This window comes from Cygnus olor, chromosome 4 (genome assembly GCF_009769625.2).
Source record: "Cygnus olor isolate bCygOlo1 chromosome 4, bCygOlo1.pri.v2, whole genome shotgun sequence".
Taxonomy (NCBI): domain Eukaryota; kingdom Metazoa; phylum Chordata; class Aves; order Anseriformes; family Anatidae; genus Cygnus; species Cygnus olor.
Window position 1 is genome coordinate 21396036 of NC_049172.1, and position 21125 is coordinate 21417160.

Here is a 21125-nt window from a genome sequence, read left to right on the forward strand (position 1 = left end):
TAAAACCTCTGGTTCTCAGCACACCCTCCCCAGCGTTACAGATCCAGCTGGTGTACCCCCTGTTGGCAGGGAGTTGGAGTTAGATGGTCTCTAAGGTCCCTTCCAACCCGAGCCGTTCTATGATTCTATGACACCTTACCTCCTTCGTTGTCCTTACTGTCAGTGCACAGAGTTTCCATGGCTACGTCACAGCCTGCTCCCCTCCATCCTGGCTGGCAGACGCAGTGCCAGCCGTTCTGGTCCAGCGTGCACCTTCCATTGCTGTTGCACAAGCCGGGGCAGCCCTCTGTTGAAACAGACAAAGAAGAACACCACAGGTGATTTAAATATTGCAATTATTTCAGTCAAATAAAAGATACAAACAAGGGACACTTACTGGGAACAGGCCTTTATAACAGCACAACTACTGTAATTGCACATGGAGTGGAACAGCAACATTACCTGGGGAATGTAATTCTTAACAAAGTGGCATCTTTGATTGGCCTGACACTTGAGACACCACTTACCTGTACAGGCAGGAAATAAATGCATCAATCCTCTAAATACCTGCAGGCCAGACAAAATTAAGTTTGTTTTTCAATTTTTTTTTTTTTGGCAGGGTAACAAGAGATGAGTGCATAGTGCAAACACAGCTGTATAAAATAATACATTTTTCTGTGCTCGTATTGTCATTTGCTCTATGCAGTATTGGTTACTTACTGGCAAAAACGTTTAAACTCCCTGTTACTATGAACAAATCCCTCCAAATTATGAAGTAGGAAAGTGGGATGTTTTTAGGCACGTAATAAAAGAGAACATTAACTTTATCTGGTCTCAGAGTTGCCGTATATTCATGTGAAATTACAGTGCGTTAAAAACTGCACAAAGTATAGGCTGGTTTTAATGACTATACTTTATGCCAGAAGTACATTCCTTTTCACAGAATAAGCAAAGCCCAGGAAATAGTGAAGCAGCTTAGCATCTATTCTAACAAACATTAGGATTCAGGCTGCATACGGATGGGACAGGACCAACAGGATTTCCAACTAAATGTAGTAGCTGCGCGTATTTGATTACTTAGGACGGACAAAATGAAATACCATAAGGACCACAATAAAACATTGATAGACTGAACAAAAACACGGTAGTGACGTGCTTCAAGACAGATAGCAGAGAGTGATTTTTTGTGACAATCTCCCTAAGGCTTTTGTGCTGTTACCTTTATATCCTATCTTGTCTGCTTTTATGGCCAAGGAGGGAAAATTTGGGAAACAATTAAAATAATTTAATATATCCAAAATCTGTAATTGTTTTCAGTCTAACATTACATTAAAAATAAAAAAAAAAGAAAACAGTAGCTGTCACTTCCTAGTGATGAAATCTGGCATGCAGCCAACATGATCTGTATGAGGATGACAACAATATAAATATGTAGATTTTGGTGTTCCTTATCTATGACTACAATAAGACACTGACAGAAGCAGGTACAGATATGGCACTAAGTATCTTATGAGAAAATGGCTACAAATCAGATATTTTTGGACACAATTTTCTGTAAACTTTTATCAGAAGAAAGCTAAGTGGCTAAATACTTCACTTGCTAGAACTACTGTTGTTATGAACTAGTCTACTGACTTGTTCTGGTTAAACTTAGTTGAGCTCAGAACAGTATTTCAGAAGGAATAGTTCATTTTTTCTTCTAAAGAATTTTGAATTTACTGACTCCTTTCAACCACGTAGTTTCAAATTGCAAACAGTCTCGGAAAAAGTTACGAAGAGTGCTCAACTCTTGTCAAATTACTCTTAGAAGGCAGAAAATCAGAAAAGCCTCTTATGAGGATGTATGGTGATGCTACAGTTATGGTTACGTGTTACCAAGCTAGGCTGAAATTAATCTTGCTACTCTTATTCTTTCAGACTGTAGCTGCTAATAGTATTTGTTGATGTATAGAGAGCTATTTTTTCCTTAATGTTTCTTCTGTTTAATTTATGGAAGACTTACATATTTAATTGCCCTACTGACAGAGCATTTTAGGAGTCAACTGGGTACACTCAAGACTTATTGTGTGAAAGCCTGGATATTGCCATGAATATTGCCATATTTTAATGAAAAAAAAAAAAACAAAACAAAACACAAATAAGGAATAGAGAAGATACTCAGGGAAAGAGGGGTAGGAATAGTTTAAACATTTTTTAAAATATATTTTTCACCATAACTGAAGATACAAAACTCTTTGCTGTTTCATGTTAGGCATTTGCATCCTTTAACCTTTTAATTGAAAAGGCTGCATATGAGCTTTTTCTAGTGTCATACGAAATAAAAGTCATAATTTTCTATAGATTTTCTACATTCAGATAAACCGAAGCTTAAAATCCTGCATTATTCTATTGATCTATCTACATGTAAACACACATCTATAATTAATCTATTCTTCGGAACTAATGACACTTGTTTTATGACAAGAGTTTTGCTTTGCTTTGTCTCCTAATTATTTACTGTTTCATAGGTAGAGATCTAATGACAAAACTCACAAAGAAACAAACCAAACAGCAAATGAATACTATCTTCAGTTTTTGGTTCAAACAAAATCTAATGCACGTATACAGTTTGTACAAAAAGGTATAATAACTGATAAAATGTAATGATATAACATAAACAAGGTTTCATTTTTAATTTGAGATGAGCTGAAAGTAGTATGAATTAAATCTATAATCCATGGAATGTATGTGAGAGAAGATTCTTTTGCCAATCTGGTATGTTTGTCACTATATATTCAGATATTAAAATATACATGTAGGTATAGGTATGTCATCAAAGAGCAAATATACAGTACCTTTCACTATCTTATCCAAATAGTGAGCTTGAGAATTAAAAAGAAAAAAAAAAACAGACAGACATTTCAGAAGTGTCACATAAAACAGGAATTGTTCAGAATTCACATGCAAATCAAGCAGGTGCTCCTGACATGAGAGGTCTTACATTACAGAATGAAAATGTATTTCACAGCCTTTAAAAATGCAAGAAATTCTCTTTCCAGCAAACATACTCATGACTCAATGAAATAGTATTTTAAAAAGGAGGTCTGCAGAGGAAAGATGCTACATTTCTAAGACTAGGTCTTTTTTTTTTCTTCCCACTTCCCTTTACATGCTTTGATTTTTACGTATAACAAACATATAATCAAAGCTAGTTAAAAAAATCCAATTTTCAACACAACGTAAGAGTAATTATTTAGCTTTTGAGCTTAAAACACTGACCATACTGGAAGATCTTTAATTTGCGGGTCACGTATAGCTCTGACAGCATAACCAGCATACTATCTTAACTCTGATTGCATTAACAGTATTTTTAAGAGGAATAATTTCCTTCTGCTTCAATTCAACCAGTTATTCTTCTGAGCACACACACCGATTATGTAAATAAGTTAAGACCATATATGTAGGGTTGAAGAGGGTATAGTGGGGTTAGTAGCATGGTGATCCACTTCATTTGGAAAAACAGGTGACAATTAAACTCAGGCTTTAGATGTATAAAAATAAATAACACAGTATATCCAAGAAAAGTAAGACTTTTTTTTTCATAAGTTACCACAATTAACATTTGAGGAGGAAAAAAATTTTGAGGAGGACAGATGGATGAATGAAAGACAGAGCACAAGATGGGTTTAAAGCAGCAGGCTCCTACTTTTGATACATGAAACACAGCAGGTTGTATGTTCCCTCCTTACTTTTAGGAAACAGACATCAGCTGCAGTTGTGTTAAAGGGACGAATACATAAAACAAAACCACATAGGATTGGTCTACTGCAGTCTACCAAATCCAGCCACCTGCACATGAGGTGATGGGACACTGCAGACCATTGTAGCAGGGACAAGCAAAGCTGAGTCACCAATGTCAGATTCAATTCCATATTTTTGCTGTGGACAAGATCTCCCAGCAGAGCCCATATAGGCTCACTTTCAAAATCTGTCCTTTTCTAAAACTGTGCTGGACAATGGACCCTTTCTGGCAAGTACTGTGTGTCACTTGCTATTGACCCTCAGCTTTGTGTATCTGAGGTAAGAAAGGCGTTTCCAGCCACAGAATTTCCTCCAGTTTGACTGAATGGGAAAAAATTCTTCCTGCGCCCAAGAAGGAAGGGGATGAGCTACGTAGACCTAGAGAAGACACAATCACTGCTACAATTAGGAGGTGGAAACTTTCTAATCCCTGTCGCTTGAAGAAAGTGTCAGCTGTCCACTGCACAGTTTGTTTGTTTGTTTTTTTCTATAATGATAGGGTTAAAGGGAGACTAAGAAAGAAGATGAAAACATCAATTATAGAACATTAGAACAGCAGCAGCAAAGTAAGTACCTTTTCACATAAACCACAAACAAAAAGAAAAGTGATACAGCTGCATTTCAGGGTGGATCAAATTCTTCTCTTACTCATCCAGTATAATTCCCCTTGCTCCTACACAGCTGCTCTTAGAATAGTGCAGCAAGTGTGGAGGAAAAATCAAGCTTTTTTCCATAAAATTGAAGCAATTAGGTCTGTCTGGGGAATGCATCTGTCCACCAGTGAAACATTAAATGTCTCCACAAATATACAGATAGGTAACAAAATGGAACATAGGAAAAACCTCCTAGGCAACAGAAAACAGTCCTTGCAAATGGGCCCCCTCATATTATTACCCTTCAGAAAGACAATCTGCATTAAAAAGAAAAAAAAAAGGAAATCAGAAACTGCTTTTTGTGTGTGTGTCCAGGAGTCTTACAACAAGTCAGTACCAGACCCTAAACCTATAATGTGCAGAAACCAAGTTCTACATCCCAGTGTCCTTCTACCCATGATCACTTGACATTAAGGGCAATGTTAGAAACTACTCTGTGAACATGCAGCATCCTAGAATCATAAAGCAGAAAACAAGTGACCAAAAATAGTACAACTTTTTAGTGAGGTTTAACTAGCCATACTATCTTCCTTATGGTTATGGCCCTGCCACTGAAACAGGGATTAACCCAGTTCTGTGTGGAAATACAAAATACAAGCATTTTCCCTTCTGTGCAGAGAATTCCAGGTGGGATTTGGAGGATGGAGCATCTCAGCAGGTGCTCCTCTTTGTGATATTTTTAAACATCTGGCACATTTGGGTTATGTGAAGTCCTTAAAGAGTCTAATAAACTAGCCATAGACCAGACAATGTATGCACAACAGTTTTCTTGCAGGGTTTAAGACTGTGAAATTGAAAGTTTTGGTATTATTTCAAGCAGGGACTTTCAAGAGGGACTTAATATAGCTTCAAATGGAATAAAGAAAAACAACAAGTATAAAATTTGCACATTATCTAGGACAGTCAAAATCCAAGAACAGTGGCAGTCAATATAAAATATAAATTGTATTATCAATGGGTGTACATTTGCATATAAATACGTGGCAAATAAATGTGTTTTTCAAAGAATTGGTAACAGTCAGGCAAATTCATATTTAACATGGCATATTTCATAACCAGTCAGAACCCAGACCTTTTTTTTATTCTTTTTTTTAAATTTAATGTCTCCCATTAGTCTCCTACCAGAGATGTAAGTCAGTGTCTCCCTTAGATTATTCATATGCTACTTCCTCTAGGTAAGAAAGAATAGCCACAGAATAAAAGTACATATTAAATCCATTTATCCCAATCAGTTCCTGTTTAAATCAGCATGAGTCACATACCCATTGATTTGATGTTCCTTAATTGGTACTTATAGCACTGCATTATTCTGATTATTCCGTCATAAAGGATTATAACAGTGACATGTTTTTAAATACTGTATAGCAAATTTATATTTCTATTTGTTTATGTTATTATTATTGTATTGGGTTTACATGGCAAGGTTTTGGTAGCAGGGGGCTGCAGGGGTGGCCTCTGTGAGCAGAGCCCAGCAGCTGCCCCATGTCAGATCAGAGCCAGCTCCAAAAGGGACCTGCTGCTGGCCAGAGCTGAGCCAGGGAGTGACACTGGTTGGGCCTCTGGGAGAGCTGATTTAGGAAAGGGAAGAAAACAGCTGTGCAACAGCAGCTGGGAGAGAGGAGTGAGAACCAGCCCTGCAGACCCCAAGGTCAGTGCAGAAGGAGGGCAGGAGGTGCTCCAGGTGGAGATGGAGATCTCCTGCTGCCCGTGGGGGACCCGTGCTGGAGCAGTTTGCTCCTGGGGGATGGACCCCGTGGTACGGAGCCGTGTGGGAGTAGTGCTTGAGGAGCTGCCGCCTGTGGGCAGCCTCCGCAGGCTCAGTTCGGGAAGGACGGCATCCCGTGGGAGGGACCCCACGTGGAGCAGGGGCAGAGAGGGGACCGTGAAGGAGCGGCGGAGACGAAGCCTCAGGGACTGACCGCAGCCCCCATTCCCTGTTCTCCTGCGACGCAGGTAGAAGAAGGTGGATGGGGGGAAGGTGTTTTTAGTTTGCTTTTAATTTCTCACTGCTCTAGTCTGTTATTAGCAATAAGCAATACATTACATTAATCTCCCTGTGCTAAATCTGTTTTGCGTATGATGGTAATTGGTAAACAATTCCCTGTCCTTATCTCAACCCTTGAGACCTTTTTCACAGTATTCTCTCACCCAGTTCCTTTGTGGGGGGTAAGAGAGCAGTGTGGTGGAGCTCAGCAAGCCAACAGTGTGAAACCACCACACCCCTTCACAAGACATTTTCACCCACAATAATCTTTGTAATCTACACACTAAACTACAACATACCACATATTTTTTGTAGCATATAATAGCCCATTACAGCGTCAAATCAACAGCTCCACAGAAGTCATGAGTTACGTTGCAGGAAGAGCAGATTTTGACCTCATAGCACTGCTAGATGTGAAGTAAAAATACAAAAGAATGTGACCAAAGCCATGTCATTCATGGTCTGCCCAAATTAAAAACTTTTATTTTTTGCTTCCTCTACCCTGAAAGTGTGAGCAGCACCCCTGCCTCCTCTCCCCTAACACCAGCAGCTTCCTCCCTTCTTTATTACATTACAGCCTCTCCCTCCTAAAGAAAACAGAAAGCAGAAATTTGAGAGAAGAGAGCTAAACGAGGAAAAATTGAAGAAGTAATTTTTATACCCTTCTTCCTTCATCAGTGTACAGAACTGACAGCCCTCCTTCAGCACTCCATGTAGTTATATTTTTATTATAATGCATTTGATACTATACATGTTGTTTCTTTTCTAATCATCATGACAATGACATAAGGACCAAATGAGTGTTGCCTCATGGCCTCCCACCTTTATATTTTTGATTTTGCTACTGATGTTCTTTTAACATGGCTTTTGGGCATCTGAAAGTTCTCAGGTCTTATGTATACAAAATAAATTAAAAAAAAATGAAGGGGGAAAAAAGAAATTCCATTCTGTGACATTACATTTTTTCATGGTGAGTGACAGGGAAGCTTTGATGAGCCACCTACACTTCTGCCATTTGTGCCAACGAAGTGTTATGAACATTATAGCTTACTCCCTGCACAGCCAAGCAGTAGCAGGGGATGAGGCACACTGCTTTCTCAGTGGTTTCACAGACACTTGCCAACAGAAGAGAAACTCCTGAGAGCTTCATTGCAAACTTTAGGGAGAATGCAGTTTGTGTGAACAAAGTTTTTTATGTTTGTTTTGGGGGAACTGGTACAAAAAACATTTGACTGCTCTGTCCTAACCCCTCTAACCTACTCAAGCCTCTCTGTAGTTCCCCATTCTGGTTCACTTCTCCTAGCAGGGCACCTTGAAGAATGTTCCTCTCATGTCAACCCAGCCACAGCTTAACTACCCTGGCAATTAAAACATCTTTCAAATGTAAAAACCAAATATCCCTTGTGATATTTAAACCCAGTACTTCTTATCCTGTCCATAGCAGACCTAGGGAAAGATGTACTGATTCCTTTATGCAACTGCTTTTATTCTCTAAGGCTGACTGAAAAAAGCAGTGCATCCACATGAAATTTCTGAGGAGGTCCATACATCTACCAGAAAACTTACAGGAGGCCACAATTCACTACAATTTTAAAGCCACTGCTCTAGCCTGTCTGCAGAGCAGCTCGCTCATGTCAAATTCATGATTCACTACAGTCTTTTCTGAGCATTTTCTACCTGGTGAGCTGCTTCCTAACGTGACTTTGTGCAGTTGATTATTCTGACTTAAGCACAAAACCTTGCATTCATCGAATTGCACCTATTTTTCTGCAAATCCTGTTCTATTTGTTAAAGTAATTTTAAATTCTTGTCCCGTCTTCCAAAGTGCTTGGGGGCAGCAGGCTTTGGTATCATTTGCAAATATAATTCTCTCTATTCATCACCTAACAGTACTGAAAGCACATGTTCTTCCAGTGTATGCAACTCATGGTCGTCATCCTTTTTCTGAGTTTGTAAGAACCTTGTCTTAGACATACCATATGTTCAGAGAGTTGCTGCCAATAGAGGAGGATTACAAACACTCTTTCCTTTTGAGACTTTCTTACTCCTAAATTTCCATCTTGCCCTTCTTGTACAGGAGAACACATGGTTTGGAATAATGGTCTCTGGCAATTTTCTTTGTTTTCCTCCCTACGTAGGCCAAAACATAATTCTCACCCCAAAATCATACCTTCATCATTTCTGCACTTTTCTCCAACGTCTACATAGACCTAGTGCATATGTCTTTGCAAGGAGAACTGAATTCACTGCAATTTATCCCTTGCCAAAACCGCAACAGTTCCTCACAGCAACCTTTCATGGGCTTTTACATTCAAAGGCACCGAAGCCCACTGTCCTCTAGATTTTTTGTTCTGGAGACAATCCCAATTTTACTTTAAAACAAGACTTCTTATCATTATTATTGGAAAGCCACATGTCTCTTAGCACAAAAGGTTTAGTTGCTTTTAAGGGTATAATAGACATTGTAAGTTTGGTACATGTTGGGACTGCTAACATGTTCATGAGTAGTGTTGTTCCCTATTTAACATCTACTTAACTGGAAAAGGATTTAGAAGAAAAGCTATATGCCATTAAGGATTTAAAACTGTCTCACATGTTAAGGCTGAAAAAGTTCAAATATCTGCTTGAGACCTCTAACAAACTCTCAAAGAGCTGCTTCAGACAGATGCACGTATAATCTGATGCATAGTGTAAGAACTGCATGAAGGTTAAATTTGGCTTGAAAACATATTGGGGCATGGAACAGGATGGGATGGGAAGAATTATTGTCTCCATCTTTCTTTCTGACTAGAGATACTTTCAGAATGTGTCTGACCAGCAAGTAGCTAGTTATACAACTTACAATAACACTCACTTTCTGGCCACTTCAGCTGAAGTAAGCTTTGCAACACACTTTAAAATTCTCATCTCAGAGGATTCTGCTGTTTTCTGAAAATGTGCCTAACTTGAACTTCACATGTGGTCCTCATTTAAATGCAAATCAACCAATTAGCAATTTAAAGTATGCTAACAGATAATTTGTATTTGAGATACTTGGTCTTGGAATGTGTTAAGGCCTGAACAAATAATTCACTTTGTTTTACAGTTTCAGATACGCAGGCACTATCTTCAAGTTACCTGGTAATGGAGTATTTTAATAGTTACAAAGCATGTAAATTACTTTGCATATTCCAGATTTGGCCTGGAAAATTAATAACTTACTCTTCAGGCACAGGGAAGATGAAAACCACATTTGCACTAAATTCCATGAAATACTGTTAAACTGTGGTTATCAGTCCTCTGGGTGCCAAGAAATTTATCTTCTGTTTTCTATTAAGTTTTTGCATTGATGGTACAGGTATAAATACTGTGGTGAAATCCTGACTCCAGTGAGGTCAGGTGTTTTTGAGACATTAATTTTGAAAGTAGGATTTCGCTCACAATTATTGTGTGCACTAATTGGTATTGATGTAATTAGTTTTGAATCTTTGGTAGATTTTATCTGAGAATAAAAGGTTTGAATGGCAAAGGCAATACCTTCCTTCAGATCTTAATTTAAGGTGAAATTTGCACTGAGTGTAATTCCATGAACTCTACACTAAGGAAACACATGCATTGAGGAGTTTTGATAATTATAGAATGTATTACTATAGCAGTATTTATTCTATTTTGAACGAAAACATTTTCTTCTGATCAAAATTCTAAAATCTCAAAAGAATCTTAATGTTCATGAAGAATTCTTGTCATGAAGACATTAAGGTACATTTTGCCTAACAGAAACATTAAAACACTATGAAATGTGAGTATACTTAGTAATTTAAACTCTGTAGAAAAGTAGAACATGCTTGCCATATTAGCATCAGTATTGAGATAAGGATGGTCATCATAATATATGTTGCTTTCCCTCTAACCTGCAAAAGGTGGGGAACATCAAGCAAGCCCTCAAAATGTTCCATAACTTTGTTTGTCAAACTCATACTGCAAAGATATATGGTGTAATGATATATAGGTATACCAAGTTTTCTATGAGGACTTCATTTAATTAACAGGAGGAAAACATTTGTCCTGACTTGCTCTCTGATCTTATAAAGCGATGAAGTGTCATTTCTACGTAGTCTTATTTGAAATCTGTAATATAAGGAGCCCTAAGCTAAACACATGTTGAAGAAAGCAGGTGCAGATCACATGGTTTAGGGAAGGAGAATACTTTTTAAAGTAAGCATTCCTCAACGCTACGAATACCTCTGAGCTGCTCATGGTCACATAGAAAAACAGCATGCAAATACCTTTGTGTTTGTTCATAATCACAAAACCTTTTTTCCCATTAACCAGGGTAGAGTCTGTACTAATGGAAATGAACCTACAGGAGTGTGCTCCAGATTTTTTTTTTCTGTAGTTCTGAAAATCTAAACCTGATGACTTCCCTGGTTATCTAGTTAAGATAGCTGAAACTAGAAAGCTCTTGCTAAAGAAAATTCATTTTTGGTTTGATTGATTTTAACATTATTTAATGCAGAGAAAAGTTTAAGTACTTTGCTGACCCTTGTTATTTTTTTCTCAACTAATTTTAGGGAAAATTCTTAGATGATAAAAAACATTCTGATCCCAGTTTCCAAGGGAATACAAACATATTATAAGCTGTACTCTTCTACAGTGGACCATCACTGGATGTGAATTTCAGTTCTGTGTACCAGGTAAGGTAGCATCACACAGCACTCTAAAGTAGCTTGAATACCACTACGCTAACTTTAGCCCGCCTGAGGGATTAATATCAATGCTTAATGACATTAATCCACATTTAGATCACTTATGTTTAATGACTTGCTTTCCGTGCATACATATATAAACATTAATTTTGGATGGAAAGATAATCGTTCAACACGATAACAATTAAACAGCTGTAACCTGTCTCATGTGTTAAGTAATGGAGCTGCAGGCAAGCTCCATAAACAGATGGTCTTACCCACCCATGCTTAATGTCAAAGACTTTTTAAAAAAGAGGTGTTGACAAATCTGAACAAGAAGGCATAGTTTTAATGCAAATTGGCCAATTTGCAATTTAGATTACCCTAAAACTAATTTGGTCTATAGAAAAAATTAAGCTGCATTGTAAAACTGAGATGTTACACAGCACATGGATATAGCAGATTCCCCACCAACATAATTATTTACTAATTTCATTCAGCTAACAGAGTTTAATGGAAAAGCAGCTGGAAAAGTATTCATATTTATGGGCTTCCTAAGACAGTTACTTAATTTACTCATGGTACATAACAGTTATATCACAAAAAATAATGAGACTTGTGAAATATCTGTTCCAATCTCACAGAGCAACAACTAAGACAGGAGAGGGTCACTGAACTCATTGCAAGCCAGGACAGAAAGGAAACTAAAACATATTTTAGGACAACTGTGTTATAAAAACTTTATTACAGAGCAAATTTTCATCCAGGCTTTCACCTGGGCACCAGCTGTGCATGTGCGGTCTTGTATCACATTGAGATGCAGGTTCAGCTTTACAAAATGATACATGGATGCTGACCCCAGACCCATGAATGTTACTCCCAAACCAAATAAACAATTGACAGGTGATTTTCCATAGCTTTGCAGTAAACTGTAGATTTAACCCGCTCTCACATGGATACAAGAAATGGTAAAATACTACGATTTTCTAGAGGGAAAAGACAGTAAGCAATTCAGATAGCCTTAAAATGGAATATGTATTTGGAACATATATTGCCAGTGTTTAGTTCAATCTTTTACGATGCTAAACAAAGCAATAAATCTTGAGTTTCTTTATTTCTCATTAGATTAATTTAATCACAACACTGTAGTGTTTTGCTGAACATCTTTGCTGTAAATCTTTGGAAGTATGTGTTCAGAGCAAAGAAAATGACTCACAAGTGTGGCCCACATTAGGTATGGTGTTTACGTCAGAGCAACCCTTTGCCAGAGATGCACAACGGACCAGTGGGTGTCAGCAACACACATCATGCTTACCACATTAGCCAAAAAAACCTTGCCCACTTTACTACACACTTTACTTGAAAAACTTTAAAAAATCTTATTTATTTAGTCTATTCTGTTCTCTCTCACAAACCAAATGTACATAACATTAAATGTATATTAATTCCCATTTCCAGTCTTGCAATCCCTGGCCTTAGGGAAACGTTGATGCTTAACAAATGTATGCTGAGTAGCAGATGTCAAAATTTTGTCTGAAAAAAAAGCAAACCTTTGCAATCATCTGTTATTTTGCTTCTCAAAGTCCTGAAGTATTGGAATAAAAAGAAACAAATGGTCTCTGAAATTTTAGAGCAATTAGACTTTGCTTTGGATAAATTTCCGTTTGAGTATCTTGGGAATATAAACAAAAACCATAATAACTCAAAAAGCAATCAAGGGTGTAAAAGATTTTAGAGAAGAGTACCACTAAGGACTATCTTCTTTAAATTACAGCAATAAGTTTGTGGTTTTTTTCCTTTTTTCTATCCTTTAATAAAAGTCACCTAAAAATACAAACAGTGGGATAACTGAAAATGAGACTGGACAAACAGTCAACATTTAGAAATAACATAAAAATTTTAAGTTGAGGTGCAAAACGTTTTTACATTTGAAGTAGCATTCACGCTTCACAAAAATAAATTATGTCTTCGATCAAAATGAGTTAGGGACTTTGACGATTCAGTGAACATTCCAGTTAGCACCTCTGTACTTAACGCATACTTATCTACCACATTCTGTGCAACCAGCTAGAGATCTGCTGGGCTATTCCTCTCCCCAAAAGTGAATAAAGTGCATTGGCCTTAAAATTTACAACTTCTTTGGAATATTCCTTTCCCAAAGAAGTTGTAAATGCAGGCCATTGCATTTTATGCGCCTTCCAGCTAATACCTGCATCAGACAAACAAATCTGTATTTCTAAAATTTTTCACACTACTGTAGCTAAACAGTTAATGACTCAGAAATGAGAAAGATGCCCTTATTTTAATTTTGGGGATATGAAGGCAGAGTGGGAGTCTTTCCTGTGCTCAACAGAAGTTAGATAAATATTCTGCTACCAAACTGGGAGTTGTAAATAACATAAAAATGCTTGGGCTACAAATGGAGGGTGACATTAAAGAGCTGGTATGCATGGAGACACATTCTGATGTCCTTAGTATTTTGAAATTTATTGCTTAGAAGGAGCTACTATATACTCTAGGACAGGTGAGAGAAAAGCAAATTGACTCTCCATTTACCAAGCTGAGGAAGCATCAATTTTTACTCCACTAAGTAGGAATAACTCTTGTAAAGGAACAGTAAAATGACCTGGTTTCTCCATAGCACTGGGGTCCTGAAGAAAACAGCACTAGGAAAAATAAATATTAACAGCAGGCTACAGACTGTACCTCATTACATGTCTTCAAGGCTGTGAGGGTAATATAAACAAATCAAACTATTTTTATAGCAGCAGCCACAAAGTAAATACACATTTGAAGAATAAACAGGTGGGAAGACAAACCTGCTTGGCCAGCACTGAGGAAAAACTTGTTTGTGCCTAATATGTTGGAAAAATTGTTCAAGAGCAGTTCATCCGTGTATAACTACAACCCTTGAAATGCTGCCAAGGTCAGTGAGACCAACAGCAGAGTGATCTGCTGAGTAATTGCTCGTTGGCAAGTTAAAGCGGTCAAGGGAAAGGTTTTATCCTACTTCTAAAGATTTACTTTATTTTATTGTTTAAAAAGCAGTTCTCTCCCCACCTCGCTACTCACTTTGTCAGCAGGTTTTCTGGAAGCTCCTCAAAAATGTTAACCCCATCAATTCTTCCCAGGGTCCTGCGCAGTTGCATCTTGGCCCCCCCTCCCTCCTACATCTGGGCACTCTCATTTGTAAACAAACAAACAAAAAAATCAATTGTGATTTCTTTAAAAATAACTCACAAATCAATCTTACTACTTCACATCTGACTCCCTTCTACAAAATGGAATTTTGACTTGTCTTCCTGGTGCAATGATGTGGGTATCAGTAATACAGCCAAAACAGACCTTCATTTTCCTTGCCCTCAAAGCTCATGCCACTGTTTCGGGTGACTGCCACGTACCGCACCACCATCCTGCCTGCCAGCCAAGGCTACAGCTATTTGGGAATGTAGCTTGGGCCGTTTCTCTAGATACTCATGCCCCAGTGATGACACAGTCATGCCCGCACACTCTGAGTTACAGCCCTTCCAAAACATCCACAGAAGTTGAACTTCTCCAGCCTCTTTTCAGCCTGTGGCAAAAGAAAATCATGCTATGTTCACTTCCATCAACTCTACCATTATTAGACTTACTGTCCCACCTTGTTGCTTTGGCCACATAACCTCTTTTAACTGATGCTCTTCCATCTCTTCAAATATGAAACTTTTTCCTTATCAAAAAAATTTTAGACTATTTAGATTATCTTTCAATTTCCACATCACTCATTGTTAATACTTGTCTTTGTCTGACCTGTGATCACCTCTTCACATCTATTCAATTCACCTCCAAGCGCTTATCCACGATGCTTCTCACATGTGGGAGATGTGCCCCATAAATGCCTGCTGAGCCACTTTGTTACTCCTGTCACAGCCTTCACTGAGCTTTGTGCAGTGCTCACCACAGCCCTAAGTACATGTGAGTCTGCTCTTACACTCAAACTTCTGCCAGTCCTTTGTCTGTGCTTCCTACCTGTTGTCACGCGATCACTTTTATCTGTGATTATGCAGAGACAAAAAGTGTTTGGATAGTATCCTCCTCCTGCATTACAGTCCTGCTGCATCTTGCATGAAGTGAGCCTAGGTGATTTTTCAGCTCTACAGCTTTTCAAAATCAACTTAAAAATGATAAACCTTTGGACAACTCTTCTTCCACTTTCTTCTCTTTCCTTAGTTCCCTTATCTACAGGTGTAATCTCCCATGCTAATGCACTGTCAAGCCTTGGGCAGTGGGGAGGATGTGCTGCACATGGGTCATACATACTGTACATAACTGAGTAAGAAAAGCTCCATTAATAAAGGCACAGTAATCTCCAAAGGTTTCTCCATGCTAGAACTAACTCAATTACAGCAACATAGAAGCTGTAGTAAGGATTACTTCTTCTCAATCTGCTGTATGAAACTGCTGTTATTTACATATAAAAACTGATATAATTCTTAAATAGAGCATTATGTTGACAAGAAGGTACTTTTCGGCAGTTAGATCACATATTACAAGGTGGAAGTGCTGTTTCTGTGCATAGGCAAAATTCACTTTTCAGACCCTCTTCTCCAAGAAATAATAATAATAATAATAAAAGAAAAACAAAAGGAAGCTTCATTTCCGAAAGACATTAAGCTATCACATAAAAATAGAAAAGTATAAATCAAAGAATATATTTACAGTTTAAAATAAGTGTAGCCTCCTCCTCGGCAAAAAAGCAGTTAAAGGGAAAAGATTGAAAAGGGAATTCTTTTCACAGCAAACTAGCTATGAAGAACTGATGAGCCATTATATAACCATTTCCTTTCTTAAAATATCAATTCCTTTACACAGACTGACAAGTGCAAATATTCTGTTTGAAGAAACAAGCATCAAAGTAATATGCTTCTTATTCAGACACAGCCAGCAGTGCTGGCTCTTTGAGTTTCGCACCGAGGACACATTAAAGCATAGCCAGCCTACCAATAGTACAGTGCTCTCCGTTCCATCCCTGGCTACATTCGCACTTCCCGTCCTTGCAGGTGCCGTGCTCGGTGCAGCGGGGATGGCAGGCTCTCTGGTTGCAGGCTGCGCCCGTCCAGCCGTCCTCGCAGCGACATGTTCCACCCATGCAGACACCGTGCGTGCCGCAGTCCACCGAACAGATTTCTGGATTTGAGAGGGGAACAGGGGAGAAAAGGAGGCAGAGAGTGCACACAGGAGAGAGAGGGTGTGCATTAATTAGCAGCGCTACATTTTAATTCAACACATGAAGAGCAAGAAAGGCAAAATCTTTGGTAATTAAATCAAAGGGATTTACAGTGAAAGGCATTTTCAGGTAGGACCCAACATAATATGGAGCACAGAGTTTTATCTCCATGTTAATACTTAGTTATCCAGTAGACTTAGTGGTGCTTAAGTGCACACAGTTCTTCTGTTAGCTCTAAGCAACTTTTATTTACATTTTTTGAGATCACATACATCTTAAGAGCAGCCTTTCATAACTTAGGTTATATGGCACTTAAACCTAGAAGTTACAACATACTTCTAGTGACTAAATGTACCACATACCTAGGTCATTGTACATTGTAAGCAAAAATCTACTATTAATGAAAGTTCATTTTAACAAGGTTTCCCCTCCCTACCCTGCTCCCTGTTTTCTTTCAAAGTAAAAATGTGCCATTTCTGACACATTTTTTCATTGTAAAGAATCAGCCTTACTGAGACAAATTAGTACTATGCTGACATACTGACACATCTGTTAAATATAAAAGATGATTCTCTTTTACATTCAGTAAATTTGTATCAGTGACAGCTATGAGCAGTCTGATTTAAATAATAGATTGTTAAAAAAATAAATCAACATACAGCAATTTAACTTGTCATTTACGTATAGTAACAGGATCTTGTAACTGATAGAATAATTGAAAAATATGTTAAGAGCCAAAGGTAGACAGAGGCCAAACAACGCATGTTAAGTCTCTGCTAATACAACATGATAATTTAGACTGCCAGATTTTGCATTTACAGTTTCAGTTCATTTAGTCAGACTCCAGAAAACCTTACTTCTGCTAAGCACACAACAGAAAAAAGGAGAAGCTACAATACAGCCTGAGGGAATTCTTCGGTTCCTTGGCATACAGTTGGTTGTAACCACATAAGAATATTGCTTCATAAGAGTACTGTATTTTGTTTTTGTTTTCTTGTAAAAGACAACAAACAGTTTAGTAATAAAAGGCTGAAATTATTTTCAACAGATTTCAGTGCATCAAAGGTTTCCAGTTTTCCACTCAATAAGGGTTTTCTTCCCCAGTAGAGGATAACTCTCTGTCTCCAAGTGCTGTGGAACATTAAACACAGTACCAAGGAGCTGTGACATTTCCCATAAGAAACAGACCAGAATGTTTCTGGAGAAAGACATCTGTAATTCCGTGCCCCCCTCCCCCCCCCCCTTTTCTTCCTATACAGCATTTTATATCTACTTTGAATTAGATTTTTGATTAAGAGATCCAAGATGGTTTGATTAACTTTAGAGTCGCAAAACATCAACGCAGCTCCAAAAAAGAAAGGTTTATTTCTCTTCAATCTAATCAATTTTTCATTAGGGTGAAGGTGTTTATCAGCTTTTAGCACACTAGCTTTGAGCAAGGTGCGTCAATCTTTGTAATGAACTTATTAATTAGAGTTAATTTAATTGAAGTGGAATTGAAGGGCTAATTAACGGACAAACTGCTGATGAAGATAGAGGAAAGCTCTGCTGATTTCAAACCTATAAACTCCTCTGATGGAAATAACTCATTCTTTTTTTTTTCTTCTAGCAGCTTAACAAAATGTTTATGGGAAAGATTTACTTCTTTAGTGTACCAGTCTGAAGGTCATTTTGCACAACTTCAGCAAATAATCTGTGTGTCTTTTTACAATGCTCTTTTGTGAGGTTGACACTTCTGATGTATCTGAGATCAAAAATATTGCATTTATTATAATGACTAATCATTCCTTGAAATGTAAGTAGAAGATGGAGGATAACTGAATAATCAAAAACAGTATAACGGACCCTGTATCAAGAAATAGAGGATCCATGTTTTGCCTGAGAACTACAACAGATCTCTCACACATAGCCATTTTTAGTGCAAGAAAATGAGAATTTTTTCTTCTAAACAAATTTAATAGAAGACATTTTCTCCTTTTTGTCACTTTTTATTGAATGTTTGGAACTCTGTCCCGTCATTTTCATATACATAAAACATTATGGAGTATCACAGATCCTGGTCAGGAAGTACATTTGCTTTAAAAAGACGGTTCTTCATAAAAAAGTTATAATTATTCATAAGCTGGCACAAACCAGCTAGCCCATGTGTTCAGTTTTCATTAACAAAATCATCTGAGTTGTTAGATGAACTGTTTAAGACAAATATATATCTCACAGTTAGACATGATTTGTCTCTTGATATGTGGCTACCAAACAATATTCTAAAAACTTGTAGTGGTCAAAAGGCTGCTGTCATAATTATAAATATTTAGATTCTGCTTCCTGGGACAGAAACTCCAGTCATTTTCTCCTACTTCCTCTAAGCTTGGATTACACTTTTAATAAGTACAGTTTCAGACTTCAAGAAGTCCCATTTACTTCTTCACCTCTACCAACTCCTTCTGCCGTGGCAGCCTGCACCTTTCCTCGAAAGCTGTTTAGGATTAATTCTTGCATTCGCATTGCCTTCAAACTGGTACGTCTGTGCAAAAGTTTCAAGAAAAATGTCTTCAATTAGCTAGAGAGATTTTTAAATGGACTCTCTCTAGCTTCACTGTTGTAGTTTCTAAATGGATGTATTAAGATGATACTTAGATATATATATATTGTACAAAGAACATTCTGTAGTTGTATGTGAGCTATCAGGAGAAAGTGGCTAACAGATTAAAACAAAGTAATTTCCAAATACTTCAAATTCGTTAGCTATTTTGAACCTTTGAATCAATTCACAGCTCATGCTAACGTCATCTGAAAGGCTTGCATCAGCTTGGTAGGTCCAGTGCTAACACAATAATGTCATTAAAGTGGTGCTATCCAATACATCATTGTTTTACAAAACATGAGTGCTTTTAACCCTTACCATTGGAGCAATCTGGACCTGTCCAGTTGGGGTCGCAGGTGCAGGTACCACTCTCTTGAAGGTAGGTGCCGTGGCCAGAGCACTGGTCAGGGCACATTGTCTTCAGGATTTCACAGTTGCTGCCCCCCCAGCCCGGGTTGCAGTGGCACTCGCCATGGATGCACATGCCGTGACTGGAACAGGCTGGGTCCAAGCAATCCGCTGCAGGGAGAAGAGAAAGATTGGCTTAAACTTGTCATTTCTAACAACAATAATCACCTCTAGGTGCTCACGGCACCGTTGGGCTTAATCCGCATCTTAAGACCTTGTGAAATATACAGCATTGCACTCCTCTTAAAAGTAAACATCAGTGGTTGAAGCTGACAAATTCACCTTTGCTTCACTGCAATGAGTGAGGAAAAGACAGGGCAGACCAAGGTATCTTGGTGCCAGCCTCCCTTCTCTGGCTAAAAGCTAAATCACTCTTTATTATCATTATTGACTACAAGTCCTAGCCAATCTCTGTCAGCATACCCGCAATTTTCTTTGTAAAAAACATGTCACTTCCACACCACTTTCTGGTATTGTGAAATCTGTGCGTGCACATAACTGACTTCGAGACAGTCACAGGCTGCCATTGAGTTAACAAAGAACCTTTCAAGGTTTGCTAATTTTTCTGAATTATAACAAGATTGGCTTCAGGTCTCAGGCTACTGATCTCTGTTTTGCCTAATCACAGCGTAACAACTGCCGGATTCCCTGCAACACTTGGTATCAACTGACCCGATCCACCGCTATGGAGTTCTGACAGCTCTACAGGACCCTCAATGTGTTTCAGAAATAAATGAGTTGCATACTCTCTATCCTTCTTAATTCACTTTAATGTGCTTTAGATGACGAGATTTAATTTAGCAATTTGACTCAATAAAATGTTACACTTGTAGGGTCAATGGTCTGAAAATTTAATTCCAGAGACTTAATTGCATTACTTTGTATGTGGAGATCAATAAAATCAATTTCATTGAGGAAGAAAATGGCACTTTTTACTCCCTAAAAAAATAGAATAGAAAATGAACTGCATTTTGCAGCATACCAGAAAGAATATTATTATGCACATCTTTGGAATACAAAAATGATGTGTCGTTTTTCACAGTGATGCATTTGAATCAGCACTTTCAAAAATGTGATTGGTGGAAAAGATCACTAACAAAAACAATACATTAATGATTTATTCTATACTGTGAAAATTCAGTAAGTCTTCTTGTATTCCAATATCTATTTTTTGTGTGCTTTCTTCATACCCCCAAAAAAGTAAAAACTGGCAAAAAGATATCATTAGTGAGAACTTTCACATTTGATTACTTGAGGATAAGTGAGGTATAATAATTCTGTAGTGATACTAGTTCTTCCGAAACTTGATTTTTAGTATTCTAAACTGATTTTTGAAGAAACACCAGACATATTTCAGACAGACGTATTTCAGTATGTTTAAGATTTAACAATAAACAGGCTTCTTTCTTCTCCTGGTATTAGTGCATATGATCTAGACCCGGCAAAATCAATAGAGCTGGATGAGCCAGCTGAAAGCCTGACCAACAACAGCAGGTGCTGGGGTAAATATTTACTCGTTTACCTTCTTCACAGTTCTCTCCTTTATATCCAGAGTTGCAGGCGCAAGAGCCCATGATGCAAATGCCACGGCCCCCGCACTGGGGATCAATGCACTGCGTTGCAGGCACGTCGCACTCGGTGCCCTTCCAGCCGCTGTAGCAGAGGCAGCGTCCTTTGGAGTACTGCCCATTGCCGCTGCACAGTACCGGGCAGGCTGCTGTGGAATAAAGCACGACGGAAAGATTCGAATCGAGTTTTTTCATCAACGCTTCATAAACAAGAATATCTATGGAGCCTGTCGCATGCCAATTTTGTTTCCTAATGTATTTGTTTTCATGCTTGCTTAGACTGACTTGGGGAGAGGATTGGG

General features: G+C 38.1%; 1 protein-coding gene and 1 long non-coding RNA gene across 3 annotated transcripts in view; one reads left to right on the forward strand and one right to left on the reverse strand.

The window, feature by feature from the left end:
- The window catches only part of TENM3 (teneurin transmembrane protein 3), a 1331063-nt gene that overhangs the window by 63383 nt on the left and 1246555 nt on the right, over nucleotides 1-21125 (reverse strand). The window contains 6 exon segments of the mRNA XM_040554455.1: nucleotides 140-286; nucleotides 1199-1216; nucleotides 2814-2840; nucleotides 16041-16226; nucleotides 19166-19366; nucleotides 20778-20972. Of these exon segments, the coding sequence (XP_040410389.1) occupies nucleotides 140-286; nucleotides 1199-1216; nucleotides 2814-2840; nucleotides 16041-16226; nucleotides 19166-19366; nucleotides 20778-20972 (774 nt within the window).
- LOC121068909 lies at nucleotides 240-21125 on the forward strand. Of its 2 annotated transcripts, none has more exons than XR_005819134.1 (3): nucleotides 240-317; nucleotides 10947-11069; nucleotides 20808-21125. It is a non-coding gene; the product is annotated as an uncharacterized LOC121068909 (long non-coding RNA). The 2 variants fall into 2 exon arrangements; XR_005819133.1 differs by lacking the exon at nucleotides 20808-21125 and adding an exon at nucleotides 16100-17290.